Genomic DNA, 24,348 nt, shown 5'->3' with positions numbered 1-24,348 from the left:
CTTGACAGAGTGAGTGCTCAATCAGTGTGTATGGAAGGCTGAATGGAACAGAGAGAATGACAAGAGACAATGAGGGGGAGAGAGAGAGAACAAATAGGTTCTAACATGGAGTCATGGGACACTTTGCTAAATGTGGGTACCATGACTTTGCACTAGGAGGCAACCTGAAAGTGACAACTGTGGAGACTCCTGGGGCCTATGGAAACATGCCCAGATGTGGTGGTGGTATCAGAGCACAGGAAAATACACAGTCAGCCTCCTTTATACAGCCTAGAGTGGAATTCTCCAAGTATAGAGGCACAGACTGGAAAGGACTCTGTCGGATGAAGAACATAATCCCTTGCCATAGTCAGTTGTATCTACTGCTATGGCGGAAGTGATGGTAAAGTACCTGTTTTGAATTCTACTAACATTGATAATAAAAGAGTTTTTGATTAAAGAAAACCCTACGTTGTCAGGGACCTGGGAAGCAAAGACAGGTGAAAATGCAACAGACCACTCAGCTTCTTCACCTGATTTTAAAATTGGAAGTGATCTTGGGAATTATCTCCAATCAGGTGATTTCACAAGCAAGAAATTAACATTCGGTGTATCAGCTATACTCAACTATACTCCACTATACCCAAATTAAAAAAAAAAAAGAAAGAGAGAAACTAAGGTTCACAGAAGCTAAGATATTAGCAAATGCCACACAGCTCAGAAGCAGCAAAGCCTAGATTGGCAACATTGAAGGTGTCTATTTGAGAATTTAGTCTTCCATTGCAAAATCTGCTTAACGGTTTGTCATGTTTACATTTGAAGGTTTTGTTAGTTTGAAAATAATTCTGAATAAAATTGAAAAAATAATAATATACTTTTAAAAAGCTTCAGATGACTTATCTTGGCTGAACCCAATTCCTGAAGATAGAGTGTCAAGCAACTTTTAAGAAGCTCTCTATGCATTTCTTTCTCTGAATGTTGCAGAGAATGTTTTCCCCTAATGCAAGCCCTGCTCCTTGGGAGAAATACTAATTGTCCAGCCTAAACCTATAAATCACAGATGTGGTATATAGAATCCCCCTGATATAACAGAAACCTAATGAGACATTTGGCTTACAAAACTGTTCTGGATGAGATGAGCACAGGACAAAGTCATGCTGCAGGTACCCAGGGATTATTTAGCAGATGGATGAACTAGTAAGGTAACTAATAGAAAGAGAAGTTTCCAGAAGCTTTCACAAACACATTCTCAAGTGTGTGCATGAAATTTTGGTTAGACACACTTACTGAGCTGCATGTAGATGGAGGCTGTATCATGGTGGCAGGATTATGAAAAGACCCCTGGGACGGAGAAGACGGGTCCCCCTGGTGTGCATGAGAATTTAGTTGCTGCTTCAAGTGTGGACAGTGGACAGTGGCATGGGTATCATCTGGGACGTTGTTAGAATACAGAACATCTGGCCTCACTTCAAACCTGCTATACATGAATCTTCAGTTGAGCAAATTCTCCAGAGGATTCAACTACTCAACATTTGGGAAACACTAGTCTGGTTCACTGTTTCCCCAGTTTGTCTCAGTAATGGAATCCTCTGAACGCAGGATTCTCGGGTGTCATTTAGGACACCGGAATCAGAAGCTTCAGAGGAGGAGCCTAAAAATCTATATTTTTAACCATCTCCCCCAGCGACTCTCACGATAATCTTATGTTTGACAAGACTGAGACATCAAGAGCTTGACAGGCAAACAGAACTGAGACTGGTGCTCAGTCCTGTCACCTAATGGCTGCACATCCCTGAAGAAGCCACTACCTTTCCTCTCAGAGCTTCCTTCCTGACATCAAATGGTGATCCGACATTCCTTTGCAGACGCAATAGCAGGACTAGGTAGGCAATCATGAAGCAGTGTATTAAGGGTTAAAACGTTCACCTTGCACTTAGTAGGTGTGAAATAATAGAGGACTGTTGGCATTTTCCTTGTCTCCCATTTAACAACTCAATGCCGTCCTCTGAAAAAGGCTGGTGGTAGGAATTGCTAGAGTTCTTTTCATTTATCAAATGTATCTTTACCGAGTAGGTGGCAGGTTCCAGAAGCAAAGAGGAACTCACAGCCTAGCGGGAGAGTCAGTAGGTGAACAGGAATACTATAATAGAAACAGAAATTTTGCTCACAAATGAATCATTTCATACATCCAGATAATGTTTTGGTTAGCTTGTGGGGGAAAGAGATCAAAGCTACTATTTAATATCATTAAAACAATCATTATTTCTTTCACAAATGCTAACCCAGGCAGAAAGGAAAGAGCTTTCCAGAGCACTGAAAATAAAACCTTGTTGCAGAGAGTAAGGCTTCCCTGTGACTTCAATTTAGCTGTAAATTAGCCCAGAAGCACACCCCAAACGGTAGCAAAATTATGACCTTATTTAAAGTAGATGCTTTATCAGCTCATCCTTTCCTTTCCACCAATTCTTTCCAACCTAGTGTTTTTCACTCTCCGTTGTCCTATTATTAGCCTCTATTGTGTAACTGCTGGAGTGTTTTCCTCCTGGAGGCGAACCCCCCTACTGACACACAGGCCCCTCCCTCCTGAGGCTGGATTCTGAGAGTTCCTAACTGAATGTCTGCCCTTCAGGAGCACAGGGTCATTGGGATGAATGCGCTGTCAGAGGGCTCCAGGGAGGCCGGGCTCTGGGCATCATTTCAGTGTTTCGACACTGCCATCTCAGAGCCCTCCTCTGCCCCAAAGCCTGGGGTCTGTTTGTTTAATGAAGTCTTCTGTTGAAATAGTAACTCCTTTCCCTGATGGTAGCTATAACTGCATTTATGATGTGTTTAAATGGAAAAGTAGCCTTTGAGGAACTAGAAAGGCACCCTGTTTCAGGAACTCTTACAACCTTTCTTTCTCTGGTTTCTGCTGTATGTGCATATCACTGCATATGCCAAAATGCCACCTGATGCATTATCAGGGAAACTACATCATTACCTTACTTTGACCTCCTATGAGCCTCACAGCTGCTCTGCGAGAGAAGAGAAATACTTTGTAGTTGGGAAAATGAAGGACATTTTACTCGAATGCGCCAGCAAGTATCTTCAAACTTTGCTCCCTCATATTCTCCCTGAATAATTCCACAATGATCGATGGTCAAGGCATCCTTAAATGGATGTGCTTAATTCATTAGGAAAAATTTTAGTGCCAGAAAAATCATTACTTATACTTAAGATGTTAATAAATTAATTTTAGATTGTAGTTATTAAATGGTCTTTGCAAATATTTCATATATGTAGATAAAAATCATAAATTAATTTTGGGTAAATAAAAGGAATCTTGATTTCATAATTTAATCAGTGGGACACTTACAGGTTTGGAAAACCATATTCTTGTCTGTTCTTTCCACTCACTATAAAAATTCAGAGTTTGAGATAATGAAATTAAAGATGTCATTATGTCCTGATATGTTTTTGATAACCATCTGGACACAAGAGAGGAAAAAATTCAGAAAAGAAGTGACCAACTGCCAAATTTATGTCATAAAACTGATTATTCTTAATTGCATCTAAAATACATTTGAAATTTCTTCCCTGGGGTTTGAAGGGAATTTCCTCCAACAGCAGCTCAACTCTTTACGCCTTTGTTGGCAAGCAAGAGCAAGCTTCAAACCAAGGAAGGAGGAGGCTCTTATCCTTCCAAGTGCAAATTCATGTTACTTCCTCACAGAAGCTCTTCCTGGCTTTAGGACTGACCATTGCTTTTTGGAGTCTCCTATGCAGATATAGGCTATGTACATGCAGATCAAATAGATTGGATGATACAAATCACAGAACCTGTCACACTGAATTGAATTAGAAAATGTCCATCTCTACCACTTTCTTATTAGTTTTTCTGAAAACATTCATCACTATTTTCCTACCTCCTTCCATTGGACCCTGAACACTGACTTTGCTTAATAAATACTGGTAGAACAATGGGAATAATATATCAAACTGCCATTTATTTTTTAGTGTATACATGTGGTAGACCTAAGCATACTTCTAAACCTCTCACATATGACATACATATCTATAAACATATTCTGTATCACTCACATATGACATATATCTCTAAACAAGATATTCCTCAAGGTATGCTTAATGCTTTCATTTTTTTTTCCTATTTCTTCTTTTAATTTTATCATTAATTTCTCATTTTCTAAAACTTGAACAGGGGATTTCGTATGTAAATATACTCGATGAAGATATTTCTTCCAAGTTTACCAGTCTGGTAAGGATTTCCCCACCATCCCAAGTGTAGGCTTTGGTGCCTGTGATTGTCAGTGTTTGCCCATCATGGAATTCTATCACGCTAATTGTAGGGACTTCTTGGTGCTGCAACTAAGAGCAAGTTCGGTAAAGGAAGGGGTGCTTTTTTTCTCATTTACCGCTGGACCTCTGTGCCCTGCATGATGCCAGGTACCTAGTAAATATTCCAGATGTGTATGAGTGTGTGTGCGTATGCATGTGCATAGCACCAATTGGCTTTAAGCAGACTATTTTCCAGGGGCACCTGGGTGGCTCAGTCGGTTAAACGTCTGCCTCTGGCTCAGGTCATGATCTCCGGCTTCTGGGATCGAGCCCCACGGCGGGCTCCCTGCTTAGCGGGGAGTCTGTTTCTCCCTCTCACTCTGTCCCCCCCCACCCCCCACTTGTACGCTCTCTCTCTCTCTCTCAAATAAATAAAATCTTTCAAAACAGCAGACTATTTTCCTGATATTCAAAAAAGCACCAGAACAGCTGTGATCATAAAAAATAAATAATAATAAAAAATATTAATAAACACATAAAACATCATTTTATTTATAACGTTAATAAACAAATAAAAATAATAGTAAAGAGAGTTGAAGAAATGCACTTCAAGATAAACTTCAGAAATGCTGTCTTCAGCTTCTTTCTATAGACAAGGAGGGCCTGGCCCTCCTGTCACAATTTTTAGTTTTCACAAACAATGGCTAGGTAGAAAGGTAATGAAATACAGCACTAACTGGGTGTTGAATGTGTACTTCCACAGACTTGGAGTACAACGGAGAGGCCTTGGGCTCTGGTAGCCCCCTGCTCTGCTCTCTCACCCAGACCCTGCCAGGACTTGGTAACTCAGGGAATGCTCAGCTGATCTGGAAAAGGGGGGGATAATAATACAGAGGTTGTACAGTCTTGTGAAATTTAGATTAAGAAAAACACATAGAATTCGTTCTTTCTGATAGCTGAGTAATATTCCATTGTATATATGGACCACAGCTTCTTAATCCAGTCATCTGTTGAAGGGCATCTCGGCTCCTTCCACGATTTAGCTATTGTGGACAATGCTGCTATGAACATTGGGGTGCATATGGCCCTTCTCTTCACTACGTCTGTATCTTTGGGGTAAACACCCAGTAGTGCAATGGCTGGGTCATAGGGTAGCTCAATTTTTAACTTTTTAAGGGACCTCCACACTGTTTTCCAGAGTGGCTGTACCAACTTGCATTCCCACCAACAATGTAGGAGGGATCCCCTTTCTCCACATCCTCTCCAACAATTGTTGTTTCTTGCCTTGTCTATCTTTGCCATTCTAACTGGCGTAAGGTGGTATCTCAGTGTGGTTTTGATTTGAATTTCCCTGATGGCTAATGATTTTGAACATTTTTTCATGTGTCTGTTAGCCATTTGTATGTATTCATTGGAAAAGTGTCTGTTCATATCTTCTGCCCATTTTTTGATTTGTTTATTTGTGGTCCATATATAATGGAATATTACTCAGCTATCAGAAAGAACGAATTCTCAGCATTTGCTGCAACATGGACGGCACTGGAGGAGATAATGCTAGTGAAATAAGTCAAGCTGAGAAAGACAATTATCATATGATTTCTTTCATCTATGGATCATAAGAACTAGGATGATCGGTAGGGGAAGAAAGGGATAAAGAAAGGGGGGGTAATCAGAAAAGGGGGAATGAAACATGAGAGACTATGGACTATGAGAGACAAACTGAGGGCCTCAGAGGGGAGGGGGGTGGGGGATTGGGATAGACTGGTGATGGGTAGTAAGGAGGGCACGTATTGCATGGTGCACTGGGTGTTATACGCAACTAATGAAGCATCGAACTTTACATCGGAATCCGGGGATGTAATGTATGGTGACTAACATAATATAATAAAAAATCATTAATTAAAAAAAAAAAGAAAAAGAAAAACACATAGAGCATACGTGCTTTTCTATGAATTTGAGTTTCATCTGAATTACAATTAGGGCAACCGTATGTCCTACTGAGCTTACGGCATTCCTGGTGTAGGCTTATTTCATGGAAGAAATTATTAAAACTGCCCATTACATCTCAAACATTTTTGGGTTTGGATGACAATCTATATGGTCCTTCAGATTACAGTATGGTAGGGAATTTATATATATATATATATAGTAGGGAATTTATGTATATATATAAATATATATATATAGTAGGGAATTTATGTATATATATAAATATATATATATATAATACATGATTATGCATAGACAATGTGATCTGGTCCTTAAATATTCTTTCATATTTTTTTAAAAATTCTTTTATATAATTTTTTCAAAAGATGTTCAGACCAAAGTGAATTGAAAAGACATACCATCCGCAGGAAGATGGAAATGTTGCCCAAAGTTGTAAAACAGACTAGAGCAAGAGTTCTTCCCTCACTAGAGGAGTAGACCCTGCAGGAGGGTGGTGCATATTCTCTCACTGTCCCAGAGGCCCAGGCAGATCATCCCCGCCATCCTTGTCCTGTTCTGAGGTCTTACTAGAATGTTTGCTTGAGAAGCCTGCACAGCAGGCAGGACCGATGTTACCATATCTAATGTTCATCTCTACGTGCTCTACAGATAGAACATCTCTAGCGAAAAGGATATTTATGGATATGTTCTCAATATTTTTTTAAAAATAAACTTGGGGAACGAATCCATAATTCACTGAAACTGTGGCAAATGTGATCACGTTATTCTGGCTGAGTGTGGGCGCTCCCAGGTCGCTCCAACCCAGCAGGTCTGCAGCCCCCACATATAGGAAGCAATTACTTGGGGAGGCAGATCCAGGGGTTGCATGGAGGGTCCTCAGCCAAAATGGCTGGAACAGTACCAGGGGAGGGGAGTTTTCTGCATATTCCTGTCTACAGAACAGGGAGAATTTGCCTAACAAAAGGTTGCCTCTTGTTCCTGCTTTTCCCTGAAGTTTACTGCTTGAATAATGATAATGACCCTTGATTCTAAAAAGTGTTCTTGCCCATGATCCGCTATTATAGTGTTTTCAATAATTTATCTGGGTCAGGTTAACTCTCCTTAGTGGGTCTAAGCTGAACTTTATGTGCTTAGGAGACTCTGAGCACCCATCTCAAAGCTCTGGCACAAATCATATGATTTGCAAACAAAGCTGTGCAGATAGAAAGCAACATACACACCTTATTATATTCAACCCCACTGACTCCATTAAATTCACTATGTGTTTATACCAGACAAGTACATTTTACTTTTATCAATCCTCACAATGATCCTGTAAAGTAGAAATATTTTTGTCCCCAGCTAACAGATAAGAAAACTGAGTCACAGAGAATATGTGTAATTTGCCCATCTGCTAGTTAGTGGTGGAGGACTGCATCTAACCAGCCAGTCCAAATGGGAATCACCAACACAATTAAGGCAAGTTACACTGATGAAGTAGGAGAGGAAAAACACTTTTTTTTTCCTCTTAAAGCTATATTCAGCAAGAAGAAAGTCTTGGAAAACCAAGAACTGGTTGCAAAATTGGGAGAAATAACAGAAATTGGTTAATTTGTCAGAGTATCAAAATTAGCAATGAGAAGCCTGTGCCCTCAGAATGCATAAGGAATTCTCTGGCCTGCCCCTTCTCGCCTTTTAAAACCTGAGTCTCCTCTTAATCAAATACACAGATGATACCTACTCCATTTCTCTCACAGGATTCCAGCAAACATGCTTTGGTTTGATTTCAATATAACCGGAAGGGAAGAAGAGGAAAGAACTGAGGATGACAGTTTCATATACACAGTGTCTATTGTGTATTTAGAGTTTTCTAGATGTTGCTACTTTTCATTCTTGCATCAATCTTTAGGGCCAGTAATTCTGTCTGTCTCTGACTCTCTTTTCACTACAGGACTGGAGGTTCTGGTTAAATGCCTTGCAGAAAAACCTCATACAGCCAGTATAAAGCTGTCCAAAGTTTTTAACTCAGGACTATGTCTTGAATGCCCACATTTGCCTCTTATCCCAAGTCATATAAGGAAGCTATTTAAAAAAACATATTTATGTCAATTCTTTGATAGAACCAGAAACCCAAATCAGAACACCCACCTCAAGAAACACCATTTCACGTTTCAACTAGAGCTGTCAATGAAATTAGAAAACATTAAAATAAGGTAAGAATCTTTGACCACTAACTAAAAAAAAATATGTTTTTATTCTCTATCAAATGTGCTTCTCTGGTCTTGTGCACAATATTTAAGTGGCCCTTTAAGAATACCAGCTGAGGGGGGCGCCTGGGTGGCACAGCGGTTAAGCGTCTGCCTTCGGCTCAGGGCGTGATCCCGGCGTTATGGGGATCGAGCCCCACGTCAGGCTCCTCTGCTATGAGCCTGCTTCTTCCTCTCCCACTCCCCCCTGCGTGTTCCCTCTCTCGCTGGCTGTCTCTATCTCTGTCGAATAAATAGATAAAATCTTAAAAAAAAAAAAAAAAGAATACCAGCTGGGGTCTGGTGCAAACAGGTTAAAATAGAAGAAGTAAACCAATGCCTACATGTCACCAAGTTGCCAAATTATGTTCACTGTGCTGTTGTTCTTTGCTTTTTGAGCCACTGAGACTCTTTTCACAAACTTTATCCACAGAGAAGAGACAAACAGTTATCTATCACTTGGCTCATTTCTTCATGTCAGGGGCAATCAGTAGACAGTCTGTTATGAACGTGGCTATTGCAAATTACTCAAATTATGACTGGACTGTGGCAAACATTTTCATGAACATTTATCTAATGAACTTCAAAATTCTTCTGAGGCTCTTTACCCTGTTATCCAACTCCATTCTGCAGGGATTCTGCCACAAGGCCTGGATTTAGAGAAATTTCAGCCTCCATCATCTCCTGCCAATGGAGTTCAGGGATATGTGCCAAACTCCATTTCCATTTTGCCTTGCGTCAACCATGGGGAATCATTAGCTGCTGTGCTCAGAGCACTTACTGGAAAACCATTTGATAAACAGGACCCTCACTAGGTGGGACAGCTAATGGACCTCCAAAGTGACAGAGCAAAGCACGGAGAGGGAGGGTCCTGTAATTTTATATAGTATATCATCAGGAAATGGTTACATTGTACCCAGTCAATGCTCTTAAAAATAGAAGCTTTGATTTCCAAACCTTCTCAGGCAGAATGAGACAAGTAAGGAACAGCAACTCCTCAAAGGCTCCCTCTCTTTGCAATTGCTTTCCCTGCTCCCCAAGTCCTGGGAGCATTTCACCCTCATCACTGATTGCGCGGTACATCAGCCCATTTATGGAAGGACTGCCTAGGGCAATGGTTGCTGTTGGACTGCTTCTCTCTTTTTCTAGCAGTTCCATATTTCAAGCGAGTCAAGCATCTTCAAGTGAATTGCTTGACAAATTTCCAAAATGATCGCTTCAGATCAAATTCAGCTAAAATGCTATCCTTTCCAAAGTTTTGAAAATCCATTTTTACAGCAAGGCTGGCGAAACATCTAATGAGCTTCAATTCAGCAGAGGCACATCCTTTTAACTTGAATTTGGCCTCAAAACAAGTTTGGCCCAGTCAAATGCCTACCAATCTTTTCAGTCACAATGGCTACCTCTTTCACTCTAGTGAAATAGATTACAGATAGCACCATTTCCCAAGTTCTTAAAATTTGTAGAAATGACATAAAAATAAATACGTTAGAGAATATCCTGCTTTTATTCAGAATATTTTGATTCAACGAGTTTCTAGTAACTTGCTTTCCTTCTCACTTACCTTTATTTCTGTAGGATATATCTTTCTATTATTTAATCCAATTTTTTTTGTTTTAAAACACAAATTCAGCATGGAAAAGAATTAGTGTAAAGAGTGTAAATGAATTATTAATAAAAGGAGCAGATACTTTCAAATAGACTTGGTAGTATTTAATCTGAAAGGGCTTAATTGGAAGTTCTCTTATCAGCCCAATAATAATGAACTATAATGACCTTGATTTAACAAAGACGGGGACACTATCTATCTTTCTTAATGGAAAGATGAGAAGCAACGCCAAGTGTCTGAACCAGGTATTACATAAATGAAATACATGTGTCACGTACAGATCTTAGAAAATTCATAAGGTTTGAAGAAGAAAATAGTTGTCCTTTCACTAGTTCTTTTTTAGAATTGGATTGCTGTTGTATGTTAAACTTTAGACTATCCCAATTTTCATATATAACATAATGAGCATTTTCATGTCCTTAAAACATTATGAAAATTCCAGCTAGGTTGAATTCATCCAATGCATAGCTGTATTCTAATTTATACAGAATTATAAATTCAGGGTTTTTTTTCTAATACAAATAAATCTTATTCTCATAAATAAATCTATGTACACATTTCTGAATACTACATTTTTAGAAACAATATAAATATTTTGAAACATACTGAAATGTTACATACAGAAGATATTTAACAAAATGTACTCTCTCAGGTAGTGAATGAGAATGTGCTTTCACTATACTCTCAGCAAACTATTTGCTTTTAAAAATCGTTAAGTATATCACAGGCAAAAAAAATTTTAATTTGCATTTCTTTGTGAGGCTGAGTATTTTTCATGTCTAGTGGTTATTTTTATTCCTTTTCAAGGGAAGAATAAGTTCCCCTTGTTGCCCATTTTCCCACTGAGACTTAATTTTAGTGTTATACTAGTTGATCTATGTGACTTCATCAGACTATTAATTCCTTGCCATATTTATTGTACAGTTTACTGATAATTTGTCTATCTTTTTAATTTTATTTCTGATTTAGGGTATTCAGACCTAAAAAGCAATGTTTTGTCAGGCTGTTTATTTTTTCCTTCCATTGTTTTTTTTGTTCAAAATGTCCCTTCAATTGCTGATATAAATAAATACATAGTTTTATTGACTGTTTTCCTCAAGACTTTATTTATTAATTATATTAGCTGTTGAATTCATTAAAAACAACTTTTCACATAAAGAAAGAAGTAAAAATCCAAATTTCATTTGCTTTACCTGATAGCCAACCAAATTTACTGAGCAATCAGCCTCTCATTTTCTCTCTGATTTATGGATCTCTCCCTACTCTACACTAAGTTCCAAAACATACCAGATTTTGTTTTTACCAGTCTGTCAGCCAATGATATAGGACTTTAATGCATGTTTTAAATTGAACAAGACCAAGTTTGCCTATTTATGTTTCTTTAAAATCCCCTCCGTCAAGTTATTTTTAGAATCTTGGTATTGCTCTTAAATTTGCATTAGCTTGCTCTCTAATTTCTAAATACTAAAAATGGCTTTACACTAAAGAGGAAGAAAATAACAAAGAGAAAAATATGAAGCCTCCCTCATCTCAACATTCATGCTGCTAACATTTCTGAGCACACAGGATCTCTATCAGAGATATCCAGGTAGGTTTGCATCTATTCTTCTTATGCAAGTAAACAGAAAAGTGTTAGAGCACGATCAATCTTTTTCAACATAGAAAAATTTTTTTGATTCATAAGATCACAGTCACAGGATTTATCACTGGGTTGCAATTTACTTTTAAAATACTAAAAAGTATAATCTTGATTTCTGTTAGATTTAAATGTCACAAGTAAAGCATTTAATGAGCTAGATTCACAGAGACCCTACATATTGCTGCTGTAATATACTAGATTGTGGTTTTCTAATTTAACTTGAAACATGGCCCAGTTAGTAACAATGTATTACAAAGATACCCCTGGTAGCATGCCAGTCACGTGAAAATACTTTCCCTTGTTTTCCTTACTTCCTGACAACAGACTACTTCACTTACTCCAAGTGCATGACAAAGTACAGCCCCGTTTAATTCCTAAGTTCATTTCTGTATGTATTTATTCAACAATATCTTGGTGAGTGGAGGTGCTTAATAAACATTTGGCGAATGGAGAAGAATGAATGAAACATACTACTTAAATAGAGTGCTATACGAAATAGCACATTATTAATAACTACATGGGAATTCTTAGAAGTGGCTGATGCAGGAACAAATGTAAGCTTTTTATTCACAGCAAAGCCCAGGAGATGAACAGTGGGCACACGCGATGTGTGATTTATTCATACACTCTAGTAGGAGATTTATAGGCATCTTTTAACCTACTCGAGTTCCAATTCTGTCTTAGGCTGGTCTTTTGTCATGATTAGGTATGTTGTGACTCTATGTTAAATAACAGGTTGTCTGTGCTGAAATATGCAAGAAATACAAAGACAGAAGGTCAAAATTATATATATATATATATATATATATATATATATAATTCCAGCTAAATCAGAGATGTATCTCTGCTTATGTATGCAAAAAAATTAAACATGCACATATGCACAAAAGCAAAAGATATTTTTTCCAGTCCTGAGATCCATTATCATAGACTGGATTTGTCTCCTAGATAATTAATACGTTGAAGTCCTAACCTCCAGTAACTCAGAATGTGACCATATTCAGAGAAAGGGTTTTCACAGAGGTAAGTTAAAATAGGGTCATTAGAGTGGACCCTAATCCAGTATGACTGGTGTCCTTATAAGAGGAAATTTGAATACAGACATATACAGAGGGAAGAAAATGAGAAGACACAAGGAGAAGATAGCCATCTATAAGCCAAGAAGAGACACCTGAAGGAAACAACTTTAGGTTCCTGACACCCAGAGTACAGATTTCTAGCTTTCAAAACTGTGATAAAATACATTTCCCTTGTTTAAACCACTCAATCTGTAGTGCTTGTTACAGCAGCCCTAGCAAACTAATACAGCGTGAACTAATCCAGAATATGGTGAGGCTCTATGTTGAAAAAGAGTAAGAAAAAATTATCTTGTTATTTTCAACATTCACACTTTTCAAATGATTAATCATACCCACCTGCATACTGTGATGGGGGTCTGATCTGATCCTTCTTTTGGGTAAAACACCATCCCGAAAGTCACTGCTTTAGGTGAGACTTCTGATTAATCCCTCCACCAATCAGTTAGGAATTCCAACTTAATTGACTACATTGCCCACTTCCACATGACAATTCCTTTAACGTACTGTTGAGTATCTATGAGAGCTTGGATACAACTCATGCTCTGAATGGATAGATCACACACTTGGCTTCTGCCTTGAGGCCTTAAAGTCATTTATGTGCTTTCTACCTCTGTCTACATTGACCTAATAAATTTAACACAAGAAGAGGGATGTGGGAAGGAGCATTCCCGCTCCCCTTCATCCCCAACCCCATTTCACAGAGGACAGAAATGGGATGTAGATCTTGTAAGTGGGGTACATATAATGGCACTCCCCAAGTCACATGGAAGCCATGCTCTCAAGCATGAGGAAAGATCCCAGTTCTTCTTATCTGTCAGGTAATACATGGTAACTCTTACAGAGATCTGCCACTGTCACTTATCAGCTCTTCCAAACCCGTGTTGCCCATGGGACAACTCATCTTCCTTATGGACTGAAGGTGGCCCTTAGAGCCAGGCAGGATTTGCCAATGTGTTCCAAGCTCCTAGCTACAAGGCGCATTTCTCTGTGCCATCTTAATAGAACAACACGGTATAAAGTTTTATAATAGCGATATGTAGAGGAAAAAGTCATAATTTTCCATGCTTCATGATTCAGAATAATTAATTTAATAAGTGTGTCATATGAGAAGAGTAAAGAGAAGGAAAGGGGTGTGTCTATATGATCACTGAAGCATATACAATTGCGAGAAAAAACAAATTACCAGGTAGTGCTGGAAATAAAAGCTCAGTGGGAAATATTTTTTGGATGCTAATTTGATTCTTCTATGGAACCTTAAAGCTGCAGTGCCTAAAGTGTACTATTTATCTCCACTTGTTTTTATTTTTAGCATTTATATAACCTTAAGTCTCTAAAAACCAATTAAACACCTCCTGATCTCTACTGGGAATTTTCCCTAAGTAGTTCTCTACCTAGACTATAACAGGACTATGATTTCATTTACAACATCTTGCAGGAGACTGTTTCATCAAGAGAGGTGTTAAAAAAATAATGAAATTAATAAACGAGGGCAGAATCAAGATGAGTTTCAGTCTTCTCTGGACACAGTAACAGTCTGGGGTTTGGTTCACAATCAACATGGAGCCATTCGATCTTAGATGAGCAGTTTGCTTTGCCATGCCACAGTCTGTAGTTGTGCAAGAAGGGGTTCTTTCCGAGTGCAGGCCAATATGCCTAAGTCCTGAACCAAAAATGCAGGCTTCTAAAGTGAATAAACAATTATTTTTATTAAACTGGTAGATATAAAAGTAAACCCTTCTTTGCTTAGTCAGGTAAAATTCAGACCTTGTCTACTTTAATTCAGTTTTACCTTCCACAAATACTAAAGAAACAGCATTGCCCCTTCCCGTATTAAGACTCCTGATTTTGCCCTTCCAAAAGCTGGACCAAATGTAACCCACGTACACTCCAGAGCTCACACACCGCCCTCCGCTGCCAGGCCTCTCTGAGGGCCTGCCCCCAGTGCTGGCCACCAGTGGCTTACCGACAATGTTTATGGGATCCCGTCAGGGTTTCGATCACAAAGCACTCGCCATCATTGAGACAGTATGCGAGGTCCTTGTCTCTGCAGGGTTTGAAGTGCTCAGATCGCTCGGTGGAATACGTCGTTGTATCTGTCAGGGGAAACACAGAGAGAACTGCTGTCAGCAGCGGATCCTGCCACTGCCAGGCCCCATTCCTGGCTGGGCTCTGAGCACTGAGGACTTCTCCTGGGCAGTGACCCCCGGCCTGGAGAGAGAGCACAGACCCTCCACTGGACTGGAGAAATGAAGCTGGATATGGTCACACTGTATGACTGAATGCTGTGTGCCCCCCAAAATACACAGGTTGAAACCTAATCACAATGAGACAGTGTCAGTGGAGGCGTCTGTGGGAGGGGATTAGATCATGAATGGGATTAGTACCCTTACAAAAGGGCCCCAGAAAGCTCTGTTGCCCATTGCAGTCATGTGATGTAGCGAGCAGATAGCACTCACTGGACACTGAATCTTCGGGCACCTTGATCTTGGACTTCCCAGCTTCTAAAACTGCCAGAAATAAATTTCTGTGGTTTACCCAATCTATTATAGCAGACTGACTAAGACAAGCACTGTATTCAGTTGTCTTATTTCGCCATTGGATTTTAGCAATTGCAATCACTCTATAAGCCCCCGTTGAGGACACATTAACAGTAAGAGCTGAATGAATCTGCAGCCAAACACCTCAAATCCACTGTTGTTAATTTCAGTTTTTAACAAACATATTGTTTGAAAGATTGAAACAGGATCTCCTTCCCTTTATTACTGCCAAATGTCATTAAACATCTGATCAATGCATATTGTGACTGTTCTGTGGAAACCAATGTCAGTTTCTATGAGTTTTTTGTTTGTTTGTTTTTAGTTACAGCTCTAATCGACTAATAGCTGAACCAATCATTCTTCCATTTTTTTTCCCTTTTCTTATGTAATTAAAATGCAAATGTTCCAAATTCTGAAACAGAATCTCAGATGTGAAGAATGTTTCTGGTAAATACCTAACAGAACCAAATTATTGTCATTTTTAAGCATTATTTTTTTTTAAAGATTTTATTTATTTATTTGACAGAGACAGAGACAGCCAGTGAGAGAGGGAACACACTCAGGGGGAGTGGGAGAGGAAGAAGCAGGCTCACAGCAGAGGAGCCTGATGTGGGGCTCGATCTCATAACGCCGGGATCACGCCCCGAGCCGAAGGCAGATGCTTAACCGCTGTGCCACCCAGGCACCCCTTTAAGCATTATTTTAAACTTTTGTTTTTAAAATCATAATTACTTACATTTTTAAATGAAGCTGTATGTCTACATCCTTTCCCTAAATATGCAACTAGCCATAAATACATGCTATCCACTGGACACAGACTCTGGTATCACCTGTAGACACTCCAGTCTCACAGTTTTAAGCAACTAAAGTATTAGCACCAACTCCACTGCCACATTCGAGAAAAAAAATATATTGAAAAAGTCAAAGATGGGAGCATCTGGGTGGCACAGTAGGTTAGTGTCAACTCTTGATTTTGGCTCAGGTCATGATCTCAGGGTTGTGAGATCTAGCCCAGAGTCAGGATCCTTGCTCAGAGGGGAGTCTGCTTGAGATGCTCTCCTTCCTCTCCCTCTACCCCTACCCACCCTGTTCATGCTCTCTCTCTCTCTCTCAAATAAACAAATCTTTAAAAAATAAAATAACAAGTCAAAGATGAATAAATGATTCTGCATTTAAGATCTTTTAATTTCCTTTACTTAGATCTAGATTAATAATAATGTTCGATAGCATGGGTTAATGTAACCAACCAGCTTAGTAACCGGAAGTCACAATGAGCCTCTTCCTGTTCATCAGCCAAACTGAGGAGAATGTGATTGACCCAAAAGGAAATTCACTCATACCCTTCCCACATCTAAAAATCCTCAGCAGGTCCCATCCCATAGGAATAACTCCAAATTCCTCAGGGAAGGACACAGACCATGTGGAATGTTGCCGTCTGGTGTCATCTTGTACCCTAAGACACACAACTTCATTTCCAATTATTATTGTATTTCTCCAAACACCAGGAGCTGTCACACAGCTTCTTCCTCCTGGACCATCTTTTACTTTGCTGAAAGACATCCAGAAATCCTTCAAAGCTTACATCATTTTCCCATTGTGTCTCCCTAGCACCTTTTATCACTCACATCACTGCATTCAACATTCAAAGCTGCAAGCAGCCATTTGTTCACCTGTTTATCTGTTTCCTTAGTCTGTGTGTTTCTTAAGGTCAGAGGTGGAGCCTTGAATCACAATTGGTGTTCAGTAAAAAATGTCTTCAATAAATCTTGATCACTCTAACACTGTTAACAGTTTTTTTTTTTTTTTAAAGATTTTATTTATTTACCTGACAGAGATAGAGACAGCCAGCGAGAGAGGGAACACAAGCAAGGGGGAGTTGGAGAGGAAGAAGCAGGCTTATAGCATAGGAGCCTGATGTGGGGCTCGATCCCACAACGCCAGGATCACGCCCTGAGCCGAAGGCAGATGCTTAACCGCTGTGCCACACAGGCGCCCCACTGTTAACAGTTTAAATGCCATTGGTAAAAGATACGATTGTTGAAGACAACATTACAATCACATAAAAGTTAATGCATATCTTACAACAAGTTAGATATAATTCCACATCAATCTTATCATTTTAGTATACCTACTTTAATATTGAGGAATTTTGGAAAAACAAACACTGCTCTCAGATTCACACAAATCTTCACTCATATAATATACTGCTCATATAATGTGGGCATTGAAAAAGCCCACTTCTAATATCCCCCCTTTTGTGGTGGTACAACAGGAACTTATTTTTCCACTTCAAAATATCTGTCTGTTAATACTCTGGCACGAAATAAAGGCTCTGCAAAACAGACACATTTTCTGTTTTCCAGGAGATGTCCTCTACAGAGAAGATTGTTACTCAAGACAGTTTGCAATAAATAGTTACACAGAATCAATCTCCCTTTCTATTGGAAATATTTAAAATTCAAGAGTCCTGAGCAAAATATCCAATATAAAACACCACACAGTTGATTGCTACTCTGACTGCTGAAGTATATTAACTCATGATCAGTTAGTTAAGTTTTCCTTTAATTTCTTATTATCCACTTATTGATATTCACTGATCATTCTTCTAAGAACAGCTTTTCATTAACATAACCTACAGCATAACAAGTGAGATCCTTATTTTATAATCAGTGGTTTTAACAAGCTACAGACTCCTTTGCAATACAATGGCAAAGTACAATCAATTAGTTTCCATCTGACAAGTGCTGTCTCCAGTGGTTACCTCCCCATTCTACCAACTGCCTTCCCCATCAAGTTATCATCTATCAGCACCTTACAGAGGATCAGAGAACCAAGTAAATGCCCTGCAAAAGTCCAAGGTGAGAGAGTACAGAGATGCCAGGCTTAACGTGTACTCAGGTTTTCTATTTCCATAGCTTAGAGAATCCAAAACTTAAGATAAATACACAGGCTTATCCCTTGCAATGACCAGACTGGATTCAAAGAAATACCTCTGTTAAATATTTTTAATATTTTAATACAATAAACAGTAACAGAATGTTAGGCTTGATCCTTCTATCAGTATACTGCAATCATCAATAAATCTGAAACCTTAGAATTTACCTAAACATTTCCCTATATAGTGTCCATATATCACTACTCACCTAAAATCACATAGGTGTTGGGCAAGGTAAATGAAATTCACTACAAGGTAAAAATAATTTTACACGTGCAAGGCATCATGCCAAATACGTCAATGGAAAGATAGTCATGCCTAGTCATGTTAGGCTTTCTATAACTCATAACCAAACACAGCCCATCAAAGAGTCAACAATAATTTTGGATGACATGCTCCAATATTTGTATATTTACTTACAAGTGCATGTATGTATATATTTGGTTAATTGTCTTACATATAAAATATATTACAAACATCTAAAATAAAACATAAATGCAAATGAGATAACAATAAAGTATGAGGTATACCTCTTTACTATCCTTCTGTGCCCTAAGGTGACACAGTGTGCTTTAAAATATCTAGGTGAGTACTTTGTTCTAAAGAGGAAATAGGGGACATTTGGGAGAATGACATAATGCATGTGATCTAACTCCAAACTATCATAACTCTAAATAACCTTGGGACACCTTAACAATCAGGTATGGAACTCTCATCTGTAAACTTGTCCAGCATTTTTGAAACCTGTTTATATATTTTAAATTGATTCACTTTTACAATAGTCTAATACACTACACTGGCTACAAGACATGGTACTATTTTGTTATGTATTTAAAATTCAAAGAGCATCTTCTGTTTCTAGGAATATAACTTGATAAATTTGTTATAGAGGTTTTGCCTGTCTTCAAAAAAAATCACATGGATGAAGGTCCAGGTAAGTAAACTAGGAGAAGCCTACTATTCCCATGAATTCCCATTTGTTTTTCAAGGTTCTCTCTTATTGCAAAGTAACTCCTTCTCAGATATCATTCACTCCCCTGCATCAGCCCAGGAATCTCCCATCTGCCCAGGCCATGAACTCCTGAGGGGCAGAGTGGGTCTTCACATCTCTGATCCAAGATCTTATAGATGGCCTGACAGAGAGATGAACACAACAGGTGTTTATAGAAGAATGATCTTTTTATACATGAGCATTTTTCTAAATGTTCTATACTGAAAACTGTGCATGCTTTTCATAAAAGAAAAATTCCATGTGAATAAATGTTTAGAAGTTAGGAGTCAAGAAGAGCTTCAAAAAAAATTTAGGTAAAGTGTATAGAAATTGATAAGAGGAGGGGAAAAAAACAACTCCATGGGAAGAAGGGACAGGAAGAGAGAAAAAATTAGGGATGATATTCTAAAAGAGAGGATAAAGGAATGTTAAGCTTAAGATGAACAGAGATGGTGCTAAGGATGGTCCTTCCAAGCACCACAACCAAAGTTCAAGATCTCAGGTCAAGAAAGTGTAGCTGCTGGCATGAGGAACACTGCCCATTCACTTGAGACCTCAGGGGCCCTACAATTATCCAGACCACTCATCTGGCACTTGTTATATGTAGTTTAATGTGTTTTCTTATATTTTTATGGGTTTTGGTCTCTATCCCCAGGGAGGTCAGGGAGAGTGCTTTGCTTTTAAGTTTTGTATTCTTTCCACACCATGTAGCATACATAGTAAGCAATCAGTACAGTAATTAAACGCACAGTGGGAAGTACTGGTGGTTAATTCATTAAAGGAAAAATGGGAAGAAAATGTAAGGCTGGGAAATAGAAATCCCTGCAGGTTTTGCAATGGAAGTTAATTTTTTAATGAATTAAAACAATGACTGGTTTTCCCCCTTAAGTACTAAGTTGAACCTGAATATTTCTTATTGAGGCTTTCTTTGTTGCCAGCACAACACTGCACACTGTGGGAACACAGATTTTGTTGCAAGAACAAAAGCGCTAAATAGACTATTACAGATAATAATTGCAGTAGATAATCAAAATAAAGGGAGAGCCTAATTCAGGCTATAGTTATCTCTGAAGGCTTCCCAAAGGGTTGGCACTGGAGCTGGGTCTTGAATGGACACGATTTAATTGGCACAGGAAAAAGAATTCTAGACATGAAGAGCAAGAACACCTGACGAAGGAAAATGATGACAGGCTGCATAAAGCCCGGGTCCATTCCACACACTCCCGGCTTGCAAATGTCAGAGTCATCGACCAGTTTTTTTCCTTCCCCCACTGAGTTCATGAGAATTCTCTAAGAAAAGTTAAGATGCGATGTAAAAGCTTTTAGGATTAGCAAAATACCTTTACAGGCTAGCACCCATTTAAATATGGTCATGAACTCCAGCAGACTCTTCCATGGCAGTGGTATAAATGAAACCTGTTGCCATACATTACAATTCCCAGTTGAATCTGCCATTTATCGGGCACCTAGTGAGGAGCGCTGGCAGGAGACTGACTTATAAAATATTTAATGGTTAAGGAAAATTGCAAGAAGAATGCAGTAGTGTTTGAAAGGGAAACAAACCACTTCTCAGCTGGCAAGGGGCAAAGATAGCTTTCTTCCTGCTGCCAGAGACCAGACATTGTTCACTTTGCTGGCATGGGAGAAATGGGGAATGTGCGGCAAGGAATCTATAAGCTCAATTGAGTCATGGGGCTGCTGTGAGAACTGACAGTTCCTGATGTATCCCAGAGCCACCACCCGCTCCCATAGCAACTGTAGAAAGGACCCTTCCTAAATTTGCATGACATACCTGCCACCTTGAAATCTTGCTTCTAAAACTGCACCAGTTTAAATAAGCCTGAACGAGACATAGCTTGTTTGATAGAAATGCATTTATTTGGAAATTGCAGAGTTTATCCTACAGCTGAATCTATTTCCTTCTACCTGCATGCATACACATATCAGCAGTAACAGTTGGCAACTACTGTCACTGGAGTCTTTGTCTTGTCACAAGCCCTTGAGCTTCCGCTAGGTACTATGCTACATGCTTCCTACACACCATCTCTGCTCCCCATGTCGCTCCACTGAAATGGTCCAGTCTGTGTCACTGGGTGTCTCGAAATCTAATGGATGTTTACAAATTTTTTTCTCAACTTGTTTGAACTCTCAGAAGCACCCACACTCAGCCACTCCCACCTCTGTGAAAAACCTTTCATTGGCTCCCTTGTTATCACATAAGGTTGATTTTCCTTTTGCTTTTTAGTCTTTGCCACCTGTCTCGTGTAACTTTTACTTAAATGCCAGATGGTTCAAGAACTAGTCTTCAAATAATTCCCAACGTACACTCTGCACTGTGCTAACCATTTCCCATTAGTTATTTTTTGGCTTTAAAGAACACTATGAATTTATGCTATTATTTACTTTCCTTATCTTACAAATGAAGAAACTGAGTCTTAGAGAGTTATATCATTGACCCACGGTCATGGGGTTCTTAGCTGGTAGCTTCTGGACTCAAACCAATGCAGCCTGACTTAACCACTATACTCCTTCCCACAGACCACTTTTTTTCCCTGCTCTTCCCTGCCCCACTTTTACTTATCCCCCGGGTGAATGCTATCCCAGGTATGGTCCTCAGACCAGCAGCATCAGCATTAAATGTACAGTTCATGAGCCCCATCCCAAACTTACTGCACCAGAAACCGGAAGTGAGTGGTGGGATGTTCAGTTAACAAGCTTTCCAGGTAACTCTCTGAGAAGCAGCAGCTTTGGGTGATTCTGTTGCCAACATGCCAGTAACTCCCAGAGCTATACCTCCAGCCCACTGGTGTTTCTGAACTCAATCTGCGTACCTTTCCCTTCCTGATGGATATCTCGAAGGCACCTAAAAATAAGCTCATAGAAAACCCAAGTCTTGCTCTTCTTCCACAGACTGATCCTCAGACTCACCCAACCACACCACTGATCTTGTTGACTCTGCGCCAGCTACAGTCAGATTTATTCTGATTGGTCCTGGCATTTCCATACTACCTATTAAATACTCCGAATATCACCTCTGTGTATACATGACAGGCAAGACTTGAATCTGGGAGAAAATTATGGATTAAACAAACATATACATGTTTATTAAAGATATATGACTATTTACTTTCCACTTTAAACCCATAAGCATAAAAGAAAATATCCTGATCTTTAGCAGTCAGTCTTGGGTCCATTCCCATGACCATAGAGACTTTTTCAAAAAAGATTTATTTATTTATTTGAGAGAGAAAGAGAGAGAGAGCACGCACAAGCATGGGGGTGGAGGAGAAGGAAAAGAGAATCTCAAGCAGACTCCATATGGAGCACGGAGCCCAATGTGAGGCTCGATCCCACAACCTTGAGATCATGACCTGAACAGAGACCAAGAGTCGGACGCTTAACTGACTGTGTTACCCAGGCACCCCAAAGAGATATATGTATTTTTTTTTATCATTTAACTCTAAACACATTATTATAGATACAGAGCTACAAGGTAGTGTTTACCTTATCATGCTGATGGTATGTGCGTGCTGGTGATGTTAGCATAATCATTACTGTCACAGCAATTACAATTCTCAGAAAGCTTGCCATTAAGCATCTACTACGTGTCGGGCCGTGAGATAAATTCTAGGAATAGACAGTTGGCCTTGCCAGGTCCTTAGGTACTCAAAGTCTAGTGTGGGAAAAGGGTGGGAAGCAGACATGCATAGAGTTACATTGCAATTCTGAGTGGTGATCACTGTTCCCACAGTACTAGAGGCAGGAATGAAGACTTACTGAAGTTCCAGATAATGACAGCTACTTCTAATCTGAGGATTTGGGGAAGACTTCAGCAGGAGCTCACACTTCACAGACGCCTTAAACAATCTGAACTGTTTTGCTGTGCAGGCACCTGCTGGTGTGGATAGGTTAAAAGAACAGCATATATAAGGTCACAGAGCCTTGAAGGGGCCTGATTTTGTCCAGTGTTATTGGAACCCAAGAAATGTGAGAGGGAGACAGGAAAGTGAAGTCCCAAGGAGCCTTCTACATTTGGCACCTGTGAGAGAGCAAGTGAGGGAGTGTTTTACAATTTTGTATCATGAGAACACAACCGGAGTTTTAGGCAGCTCAAGTGTGCTACCAAGGTAAGTGTGTCACCTGCTGACTCACAGAAGCCTCTCAGCGGAGCTCAGGAGACCAGATGGCTGGCTGTTGCAAGGGGCTTTCACCCCTATATGTCATGCAAAGGCGCATCGGGGAAATAAAGAACAGCAGAGAATGGAACATTGTCCCCAGCATCGACTGCAGTCCCATTCTGAAAGGCATTCTTGCATGGGAAATCAAACCCCAATAGAAAGTTGCTTAGGGGACGTGGTGTGGAACGAAGAGGTGAGTGATTCAGGTCTAAAACAGCATCTCATTACAACTCCCTGATACACCTGACTTAGAAGATACGCCGAGACCTGAAGTCTGTTAGCTGAGGTCTCTATGCTAGAGAAGCTTGAAAGGCCTCACCCAAAAAATCTCAGCACTCTTCTTCCTTACGGAAATCAAGATTGGCCAATCACCTGCAAAGGGTCATATTCTTTCCTTGGCTGATGGTACTGGAATTACTTATGCAGTTATAATGCCATTTGTAATTTCCAATGCTACTGCTCCTGTGTAAGTAAGGGAATGTCTGAAAAAGTTGGAAGTGATCCCTCTGGCAGCCAGACCCTGATGTTTCCAAATAAGCACATGAAATTCCACCAAATACTCTGTGACTTTGGCACCAGACAGAAGACAAGGCCACTTCGCAGGAAAAAAACAAAACAAAACAAAATAAAATAAAAAAAAATCTAGCTATATGTTCCTCTTTTGACCAATGTTAAGTGACTGCTGCCTTTGTGTCAATGACAAGCTCTCCTATTGACCTCTTGCATCCTGAATTTTTTTTTTTTAATGTGGAGAAGTTATTTTTATTTTTTTATTTTTTATTGTTTGCATCCTGGATTTTTAAGCTACTCATTCAGAGTAATATACTCATGCTTTCCTGGGCCTATGGGATAGTCAACTCACAGTTCAAATTACCTGGCAAGACTGATAAAAAGAAATGAAGTCTCTATTGGGAATTTAAAAAGTCTCATCTCTGGGGGCGCCTGGGTGGC

At 39.4% G+C, this 24,348-nt stretch overlaps 1 protein-coding gene across 1 annotated transcript in view; it reads right to left on the bottom strand.

The window, feature by feature from the left end:
- Positions 1 to 24,348, bottom strand: part of NRG3 (neuregulin 3) — a gene marked incomplete at its 5' end in the record, with an annotated part of 1,035,788 nt that overhangs the window by 558,331 nt on the left and 453,109 nt on the right. Inside the window, one exon of the mRNA XM_034663597.1 lies at positions 14,720 to 14,849. Within this exon, the coding sequence (XP_034519488.1) occupies positions 14,720 to 14,849 (130 nt within the window). The remainder of the gene's footprint in view (positions 1 to 14,719; positions 14,850 to 24,348) is intronic.

This window comes from Ailuropoda melanoleuca, chromosome 6 (genome assembly GCF_002007445.2).
Source record: "Ailuropoda melanoleuca isolate Jingjing chromosome 6, ASM200744v2, whole genome shotgun sequence".
NCBI classification, from domain to species: Eukaryota; Metazoa; Chordata; class Mammalia; order Carnivora; family Ursidae; genus Ailuropoda; species Ailuropoda melanoleuca.
This window is presented reverse-complemented; position numbering and strand designations above follow the sequence as displayed.